This window comes from Trichoderma gamsii (genome assembly GCF_001481775.2).
Source record: "Trichoderma gamsii strain T6085 chromosome Unknown Scaffold_20.2, whole genome shotgun sequence".
Lineage (NCBI taxonomy): Eukaryota > Fungi > Ascomycota > Sordariomycetes > Hypocreales > Hypocreaceae > Trichoderma > Trichoderma gamsii.
In genome coordinates, this window is record NW_020171357.1 from 49,556 (window position 1) to 59,700 (window position 10,145).

Below are 10,145 nucleotides of genomic sequence, written 5' to 3' on the forward strand. Positions count from 1 at the left end.
GGGTGCTCCGCAGCGAGCCCATATTGGCTTCTGGCTCAAAGTATAATACATCCCAAAGCAACTCGTACGAGTAATATTCATCCGTCCATTCACGAGCTCCCCTAGCAAGGTGGAGCGAGCGTGTAATCCTAGAATAATGTGGGATAATGTAGAAACAGACGGCACTAGCCTGCGGTTCAAGGGACTAATATCTGTCTACTTGCACGATCTTAACGATATAATAATAGGTAATCATCTGGTATCATTAATGGGTCCAACGTTCCCTCTGCAGGATATAACTTCGTTATCCATAGTTCCAGCAGCAGCACGTCTACTCACCATCTGAGCGCACTCATCTATACCACTGCGTATGAATCCCCAGTAAAATATAAAAGGCCAAAGCCGTAAATCAAGCTCTGGTGATGTGCTATTGCTTCTGGTACAGAAGTTCGCAATGCCAAGCAAGAAACCAAGCGTCCGGAGATGCTCCCCATTCCTTCCAAGCCTGAGATGCAGCAATCAATTGGTTCTCCGTCGCGACACCATCTTTTAAAGCCGATTTGCGAAAGTTTGTTCCAAGAAGCCTCTCAGCCCAAAGTGAAGACCACCATGAAATTTCTTCATTCGTTGAGAAACACCAGGTGCCCACCGTTTGTACCACCCTACCACTGCCAACGGGGAACCCGGCCTCCCGAGCCCAAATGTGTAAACGTCGACCAGAATCTGGGGTGCCACCATTGTTACGCATAATCCTAAGATATAAATCCCGCCATGTAGACAGGCCTTCTGTTTCGGGCCACCAAGAAAAGCCTCGGAAATCAGTCGAGCGCACGGCAATATATCCATTTTGTTTAGTGACGCGGCACATTTCCCGCAGAGCAACAACAGGATCCGTAATATGCTGCAAGACTTGGTGTGCGTGTGTGACATCAAACGATGAGTCTTCAAAGGGAAGCGAATGGATCTGTGAGTCTGTTGTCAGCTCAGATAGCCAAACTTCATCGTAATATACACTCATTTTTTCAACTGACAAGCAGAGTAGAGTGAAATAAGACAATATTACATACATCACCAATGATAAATTCTGCATTATGAATATCATTTTCCTTTGAGCTGTCAACTGCTTGCTGCAGTATTTCTCCAGCAGACTCGCATTCCAGCCCTACGACTTTTCCTCCAGGGACAAGTCTGGCCAGATCCACGGTTATCGTTCCTGGTCCACAGCCTACATCCAGAATACTCATCTCGGGTGTTATGTAAGGCAGCAAATATGAGGCCGAGTTGGCAGCATTGCGCCAAGTATGGGAACGAAGAACCGGAGCTTCGTAGCCGTGGATGTAAGTTGCTGACATGTTGGACTTGGAGTATGCGAGTTATTTACACAGTAAAGCGTTTGTGTATGAGAAAGGCGGGACTACTGGCAGTATTCCGGGAATAGTTCTGCGATAAAACAAAGAATAGAATCCAGATTACCGGTGAGATGGCTAGTGATACTTATACTGGGATGGTTCATTGCAGGTATTAAAATGTTGAACGGTTCAGAATCACGCATCCGATAGCGCTTTGTTTGCCCTCCTATTAGAACCAATGGGTAGCACGGAAATTTGCATTCTGGTTTTGCAATATTAATCTGAGAAGGCAATACTATTGTAACCACACTTGTAAGATGTTCCGGTTATTTCAAGACGGAACATAACGGAGACACACTGACGCCGAGGTTGAAAAATGAACCCGTCAATGCAAACGATCAGCGGAAATCGCAACCGAGTCAGCGAAATCGCAACCGAGTCAGCGAAATCGCAACCGAACAGCGAAACTGTAACCGAATAAGCGAATTCGCAGCCGAGTAGCGAAACCGCAACTAAATTAGCGCAGAGAAGGTAGAGCGACAGCTGGCTCGGGTATTTTCTGCAGACATAGTAGATTCCAGCTCTTTACTTGGCGTATAAATATCTCGCAATCGGCAGCATCAAGAGATCCAACTCGTATCCCTTAAAGTTAGAGTGTAATATAGTTATTGCTTGTATCTTGTTCAAGTGGGTTTCTCGCTTCACTAGAATGTTATCCTACCAGACCAATCCGATGTTCTAGTTGAATTACCTTTATTTTCCAGGTAATTATTTTTTAGAGCACAGTGCAGTCGATCAGCCTTCATATACCTTCTTTTCTCTCGCATTTCCTCTATCGAATGCTTACGTCCCTTTGTTTGCCATGTATAATGAGCCGTGGGCGATAGCCAAAGACAACAGGCTCATTTGCAGAATCAACCCCCACTTGCTATCTCTTTCTTAAAACTGTATTAGAGTATTGAATCTACATGTAGATTTGAGCCATTATCAAAGACCGGTTTGTATAATTCCCTTCTTTGGTCACTCAGGACAGTCGAATCGTAGAGAATGTGACTACTAAAGAATTTATACGGCAATGAAATGACATCATAGTACATAGAGAAGGCTTCTTCGTAATCTCACTTCGCGAATTGAAGGTTGACTTTTAGAGTATAAGAGAGGAAGAGACAAGATCTAGACCTCTTCTGAGTACCACAAATTGCTCGCCGGGAATATTCGCTTAGTGGGTATTAGTTCCTTGCCACTGTGGCTGTGGGAGACAATGAACCACCGTTTTTGCCGTTCCCACCTTGGTTGTAATAGGGATCTATCAACATCGTTGGATTATCTAGTAAGAAGATCCTTGTACTCGTTGAGTTTCTGCTTTCGAGTCCCTTGTTAGGCGTGGATTGGGGGCACTGCCCCTTTCAATATTGAGAGTTACGATGTAGGCAATGCTTACACGGTGAAGTGGGAACGGCTCGATCCCGTCCCCACATGCCTAGCTGTAGTGAGCATGGGAAGCTGCAGCGCTTGGAACCTATGAGCACCTCGTCCTTATTTCTACCAGACTACTCGAGGGACCTCTTGATCGCAAACGATTGTCCGAGATCGAAGAACTTTACGTGCTTGCAGTTGTGGTGAATACACACCGTATGGTGAAACCGATGCGGTCAAGTACATGCATTGTAAAGAGCCGCTGTTGGCAGTGCTCCACTTCAGCAACCACCCGGGGGCCGGACCGTCTACGAAGGCATATAAGCTCTCAGGCAGTCAATTGCAATAACCGAGGTCATCTTTTCAAGGAAAGCGGACGAGCGGTCAATTTGGTGATAATGGAACAGTAACTGAATATATGAAAGTTTTATAAACAGAGGATCTTCACCTTCACATTCAGATATACTCAATTGACAAGTGTTCTTTATTATCATATCCTTTCACAGACATCGACTTAGCTTTACTACAGCAATTGTGCTGAAAATCAAAATGAACTCAAATGGCTATCCATCGAGCTTTGACAAGGAGCTAGATGCCGTTCAAGTCCACAAGACTGTCGAAGGCATTACGACAATCACAATGAATAGACATCATCGCCGAAATGCCATCGATGGCCCAACAGGGAAAAAGTTAACTGATGCTCTGTTGGACTTTGAAAGCGATCATAGTCAAAAGGTTTGCGTTTTTTATGGTGCAAATGGAACCTTTTGTGCTGGATTTGACCTTCATGAAGTGGCCAAGTTTGAGGAGCAGAAGGCTGGTTATACCGGTCCGAGAATTGCTGAGAATGAGCGAGTGGAGGGTCGTAACATTGGTCCCATTGGACCTTCCCGAATGCAAATTCGGAAACCGATTATTTGTGCTGTTTCAGGATACGCCGTTGCTGGTGGGTTGGAACTAAGTCTGCTTGGTGACATCCGTGTCGCTGAGGAGGATGCCATCTTTGGTATATTTTGTCGACGTTGGGGCGTCCCCCTCATTGATGGTGGTACCTGCCGTCTGCAAGCCATTGTTGGACTTGGTCGTGCCCTCGATATGATTCTGACCGGCAGAGGGGTTGGGGCTAAAGAGGCTCTTATGATGGGTCTTGCTAATCGCGTGGTCCCCAAGGGTAAAGCCCTTGAAGAGGCGACCAGAATCGCCCAACAATTGGTTACTTTTCCACAGGGCTGTATGAACGCCGATCGTACCTCATGTTATTATGCTGCCTATAATGCCAGCTCTTTTGAAGATGCTTTGCGTTTCGAATACGACAATGGTATCAAGGTTATTGACTCTGAGAGTGTCAAAGGGGCTGCGAGATTTAGTGCTGGAGCTGGGCGTCATGGCAAGTTTGATTACGAGGAAAAACTTTGAACCAGGTTATCGGAAGTGTTTTTAAATTGCCTTATGGTTGCATAAATCATAAAGTAGGAAAGTGTCAATTATCTCTCATCTCCATCATTATAATAACGGAATGCAACGCGCCCTACTGTTTTGGTGTGCTCTTCACTGAGGTGCTTTTCACAATGATGCCATCTTTATACGATGCATTTTGCAGGGTTCGTCTGACTTTTGCTGCTGTACTGTATGTACCAGTACAGAACACTGATCAAGTCAAAGTACTGCTGTCCAATTTGTAACCTTCATCTTTGTTATAGTTGCTCCCTTGACTGATTATGTTCTGTAGTGTTATATACAGTGCGTCAGCAAAAGTCAGGATCTTCATTTTTGTTATAATTGCTCCCTTGACTGTTTTGTCCCACTGGCTCGCCATTGTATACCACCTTTCCAACTTGCGACTAGCGTGCGAATTTCTGAACGGGAGGTATAATCACCTAGCAATATTATGAAGTCCGTAGTACCAAAGTCAGATACCCTCATCAGAGCGTTAGCAGGGTGGTGGCCTCTCAAATTAACTCTCACAGTTATTTAGATCTAGGAAAGTTGTAGAAGGAGTATCTCTTACGATATCGGAAGGACAAAGAGCAGCTTCGACGTTCAAATATATCGCCCTGTCAAAGTCAGACATATCGGGCATTCGCGAATGCGGATCGAGTTGCGTCACCCAGCTCCCCAGGGCACCGTTTGGGGATGAAGCATTTAACTCAGATTCTGTTATTGCTTCTTTCGTATAGCGACTTGATTTGCCGTAATCAAGTAGCTTCCACATGACTTCCGCATCAGGATGCTGGGGAACGTTGGCCAATAATGAAGAGCTGACAAGGTATGACGAAGCTTCTGGATCAGGGGCAAATGATCGAAGTGCATGTGCCTAACAGAACCCGGAGGATGAGAGTCAAAATCCGTTCTGATGTGATATTTTGGAACATACTGACCAGGCGAGGAAAGTGCAGCCAGCTGACGGGCGCATTGCAGAGGAAGTCCACGGTAGCATCGTACATCTCCCTTGAGGATTGCCTCACTAGCGAGTCGCCGTCATTCTCGAACAGACGGTGTGTGACGCCAGCTACCAACGCACAATAGCCTAGTGAACTGGCAAGGCATAGGCGCCGCTTCATGAGAGTTTGTAACAAGCAGGTTAAACTTGTGGCATTCTCACGGCTTGTAACTAAGGCATGCCGTAGAAAACTCGGGGGAATAGGAGCCTTGAGAGATTGTAGATGATGACGAATCAAGAAGGGATGGTGTAGTAGACATTGGTTAAGGAAATAAAGAGCGTGTGAGAAGCAGAATACACCAAGCATGGAGTTATGATTTTGTTCATTTGCCATCTTGGCGCTATTTTGATCAAGTACAGCCTCGAAATTTACAATGGGACTCGGTGAGTAAGACTCACATGTCAAGAGCACACTGTAGATTGAGGCGAACTCGCTTTCGGAATTCCAGGGGAGAAATGAGCTAGCTGGCACTCTCCGACGCAAGTTGTATCTTTGAATGCGGCCTAGCGTGGAAGCAAGCAAGCAAAGTAACCCAGAGTATCCAAGATTGCCAAGCTCTTCTTTATTCTCTGTTAAGCATGCAAGTGTGATCCTCTGTGCCACCTGAGGGCTAGGCGAGAGCGTTGTTTGGTCCACCGGCAGGAACAGTGCGCAATCGGTATCCAGTATAGCTGGTGAGCGCTCTGGGCTGCAAGAAACAATTCGATCTAGAAGGTATACAGACCAAAATGTTCTGCGGTGTTCTTCTTGTTGCCAAAGAAGTAATGAGGGGTCTGGTTCGGAGACCAAATCCAATGCTTGGGCAAGTCGAATCGAAAGTCCGATCTTAACCCATGCTTCCGTATATCTACCAGCTATATAATTTTCTTTTATCAGTAGATGTACAACTAATCATCTACGGTATAATATGCGTTTAATAGGGAGCATGCTAGTACCTGTGAAATCGATTACGGCAAGCATGTTCGTAGCTTGAACGACCTGAATGGTTATGAAGTCTTCCTGGAAGATTCGTGCATGTATGTCTTTCCAGGCACATAATGCATAACAATCGGCGGCTTCGGCCTGTCTTGCCTGAAAATAATCAAGGGTGGAGAAACCAGAAGCAGTAGCAATTACGGCTAACAGCAGCCACTTTGGTGTAGAATTGCTGGAAAGTCGGCGTCTGAAGCTGGATTCCTGAAAGTAACAGTATGGCTGACAATGACAGAATTGGAAGTAAGTGTTCACAAGCGACCGAACAACTTCTGAGTTCGGTAGAGAGTCAAATCTAACGTTACTGGGTCTGTCCCAACTCAGCGGCGTCTCTGGATTACTAAAGAGCGCGGAGAAGATTAGAAACGCCTTCAGTCATCTGGCTAGAACATAAAATGAAGGTATCAGCTAACCTGAACTGGTACACCGAGCTCGATTGCGGCTCTGCTGCAGCAACTGTAGCATCTGATGCAGCGTCCTGCTCCTAGCAAATGTCAGCTATGAGCACGATACTGAAGAAGATGTTTAAAGTACGTTCGTAACAAAAGGTTCAGGGAATATTATGCCTTGCTGAAAATATGTAGCGGCGCTTCTTTCGTCTGAGTATGTAAACACGTTGTCATTGTATCGACAGGCCTGTCCCAGTCTTGAGCAAAATGAACAGACTGGCCGCTCCCCAGGACACCGGGTCTTTTTGCGCCTGCGAGTATAGTTACATTAATATTAAATGACGGACAGGGGCAGACACATTATGAGACTGCTTTGGCTGGGTTTATGTTTAGGCAAGCGAACATACCTGCAGTTTAAACATGCTAAGCGCGAGCGCTTTACTTGTTGTTCGCTCATTGCAAACTGTGATTTTAAGCAGGGGTCAGCGTTCTATATAACTGCCGACAGCTACAAACATTTCTCAGGGCAGCCAAGTTGTTAAGTTTAAGAAAGCAAACGACTAGTTTCCGTAAGTATAAAGTCAGCGGGGTTAAAGTGTCAATTCAACTCCGAGTGTACTACACGTGACTTAGATAAAAAAACTACCTATGTACTTGCTACCAATATATCAATTTTCTAGAAGTATACAGTGTCAAAGACTCATGTTCTATTACGAGGTGGAGTATCTTATATAATACCCATTTACTTATTTTTATGCTATTGAACGGATCCTTTGTTTATTTTGTCGAGCAAAGGTTTAGACTAATGGATCTAAGTTAGCTGTGTTATATACCTAATAGTCTTAGTGGCACTGTTACAAACCGAGCATGTAAGCTAAAGGCTACTATGTACTTGAAGCTACTTCATAGCTTGTCATCTATTGCGAGGACTGGTTGCAGGACCAAGTGAATAATCCCTTGTGAAGCATTAAAAGAATCATGCATAGTGGCCAAAGGTCATGCAATGTGATTCCAAAGTCTTCCAAGAGGATGAGCCTTAAAAATAATCCCTACGCCAGATGATATGGACATCACTTGGACGCAGGACGGCTTGGTGGGTAAGCTAGTGCATCACAAAATTTACACCATACTTATCAGACATTTTGCCCGTTTCAGCTACAGTATTTCACACACGTAAATCCAGCAATTGCATTGACATTGAGATTCTTACATGGAGAGACATGGATCAGCCGTGCGACGTTGTATCAGCTTTCAAGCGCAATGGTCTCGGGCCAAACCCGGCTCTTGTAGGACACCATAGAACTCTTGACTGATCTGCTGGACAATTGGAATGCTCCTCTTGGGGTGTGATCTATCCCCACGCCGTGACTTCTTCTAAGGAAACCCCCATAGTTTCGAGTCTCGTCCTAATCAGCCCGATGATCTTCACTGGCATACGCCTACCAAGGTGTGCTCTCCTCTTTTCTTCTGTCCATATATCAATATGAGCCAAGTCCGTTTCCGAGTGCCTTGCCTCCCTCTACCTCAAAAGCCTTGATTCTGCTCTTTAGCAGAGTCCTTTAGCTAAACTTCTTGATTCAAACAGAACCTGGCTACTTCATCGCACTTTCCCGTCCACAAACATTGCCGCTGTATCATGGTAAAAGCGGAACGACACTGCTAACGTACTTCAGGTGCAATTAAGACTTGCTGTGTTGTGGGCGCGATATCTTTTCCCTCCCTGTAGGCTTCCTTGTTTACCGGTTTCTTAGCGTTAATACTGCTGTTGAACACCGGGGAATGTCAATATTATCGCTATTTAGGTCATTCTGGTTATTGGCAAGACTGTTGAGGTCGTACTATCTGCTGGAAGCCTCCACTGCTTGACCAAGGTTTGTTCCAGCACCTCAAGGTATTTAGACACTTCGGCCTGACCGTTAGTGTTGCTGTAAATGTGGACATTGCCAACGTACTGCTTGGCATCTCGAACATTGCGCGCACAGCACAGCGGCAGGGCGAAATAGGAGTGGTTTAAACAACGAGCTTTTTCTGTGTGGCTTTGAGCTGTGTCGACGACAATATTAGTCGCTGTGTTGAGCGCGGCCCAAGACCTTTGTCGACTTTCATCCGTGGTCAAGTCGATGGGAAGAGCAAGATTTGCTTGGTGCAGTATGAAGAGTGACCTAGTCATGTGAGCATTTCACCAGACAAAGATCAGGATTGGTGTTTGTAGTGATTCACCTTACTATAACCGCAATGGTGCCAGCTCGAGGTTGATGAAGATCTTCCTCTTCTACCATAATACAGAGCAGGAAGGCTTGCAGTTCCTTGTCCAAAGCTTCTGAATGACTATGACACAAATTTTGAGTGGGATTGTTGTCTATGGATCTCCAACACGCGATGAAGAAGGGACGCAGCCTCTGCTAATCGGCCAAAGTCACCTGTATGATCGGACTTGGTTGCCGAACATTCCAGCACTCTGTACACCCCGTCGTACAGAGTAGTTTGATCTTTCAAGTCTGTAGGTAGAGGAAAACCTGGCATTAGGAACCTTGAGATCGGACTTCTTTGGGCATCCAAGGAATAAGACATTATGGCCCTATGCTAGTGTAAATATAAGATCTGGTGATGATTTGATATGCATATCACCTGCGTCTCGAGGATAACTATTCTCCCCATAAATTCCAACATTCGAACCGTGAATGACCTGTCAACTCATCGTTCTGGCTGACGTCTAAGACTCGACATCGATTAATGTGAAGCATGGAAGCCATCATTGCGCAGTAAGTAATGGACAAGTCCGCCATATCAAGCCAGCCTCTGGAATACTCAAACGCGGCAATGAGCAATTGGGCCTATATCAAAAGTAGAAGCGCAGATGTAGACTTGGGCTTGACTGAACAGCACGCGTAGCGCAGCGTATATATCATCCGAGATAGGGTTCCGTGACACCACACACATAGCGAGAAGGAGCACCATGGTATCGGCACGCTGCGGTCTATTCGCCTCGATTTCCAATTGAGGAGAAACAACGGGAAGCCATGGGTGGAATGACCGAAAGTATGTTGAGACGACCTCGTCCAAAGTAGCCCCAATCGTGCTAAGCACTCGGTGAATCTCGCAGTCTACTGCACTATGAACGGCAGTGAGATTACCACAAGCGGATGGGATAGGATTGGTCTGATCAAACAATAGATCGACCACGGCTCTCTGTCTCGTCGCGGCGGTCCTGTAGGAGGAAGGTGATTCATGAGAGTAGTCATATTGATAAGGGAAGCCTCGCGATTTACAGTAGCTATGATGTGGCAATTGCTTGTCGTAAGCTCTCTTTCGCGAGCGACACTTCATACAGACGTTAAGGGCTAATGACATTCTACGTATTTACACAGACTAGCGTGCTGTTAGCAACGACATGTAGAAGTGTGCAATGTGCGCCCAAGAGATGATGATTCAGTGAGTGACAGAGAGTAGGCTACCAGTTTACCTTGGAGGCCCAAGTACCCCTGTTAGTGTAGATCAGCGCCGAGAAAGCCATGGAGCACGTCAAAAACTTTGGAATTTCCGCAGGATTTGAAGGCCTAGTAGTGAGTATGGGTTCAGTTGGATGATTAAGACTGAAG

At 45.7% G+C, this 10,145-nt stretch overlaps 3 protein-coding genes across 3 annotated transcripts; 1 reads left to right on the forward strand and 2 right to left on the reverse strand.

Annotated features, from left to right (window-relative positions):
• Positions 1-406: 406 nt before the first annotated feature.
• On the reverse strand, positions 407-1,331 carry TGAM01_v206008 (hypothetical protein; the record flags this gene model as incomplete). Its single annotated transcript, XM_018802736.1, has 2 exons — positions 407-943; positions 1,047-1,331. The coding sequence occupies 2 exons, from the start codon at positions 1,329-1,331 to the stop codon at positions 407-409; spliced, it is 822 nt and encodes a 273-aa protein (XP_018664244.1).
• A 1,962-nt stretch (positions 1,332-3,293) lies between these two features.
• On the forward strand, positions 3,294-4,160 carry TGAM01_v206009 (carnitinyl-CoA dehydratase; the record flags this gene model as incomplete). The annotated part of the gene is made up of 1 exon (XM_018802735.1): positions 3,294-4,160. The coding sequence occupies one exon, from the start codon at positions 3,294-3,296 to the stop codon at positions 4,158-4,160; it is 867 nt and encodes a 288-aa protein (XP_018664243.1).
• A 493-nt stretch (positions 4,161-4,653) lies between these two features.
• Positions 4,654-7,003, reverse strand: TGAM01_v206010 (hypothetical protein; the record flags this gene model as incomplete). The annotated part of the gene is made up of 7 exons (XM_024549772.1): positions 4,654-4,662; positions 4,753-5,058; positions 5,123-6,039; positions 6,121-6,497; positions 6,571-6,641; positions 6,692-6,857; positions 6,954-7,003. The coding sequence occupies 7 exons, from the start codon at positions 7,001-7,003 to the stop codon at positions 4,654-4,656; spliced, it is 1,896 nt and encodes a 631-aa protein (XP_024405434.1).
• Between the last annotated feature and the right edge of the window lie 3,142 nt (positions 7,004-10,145).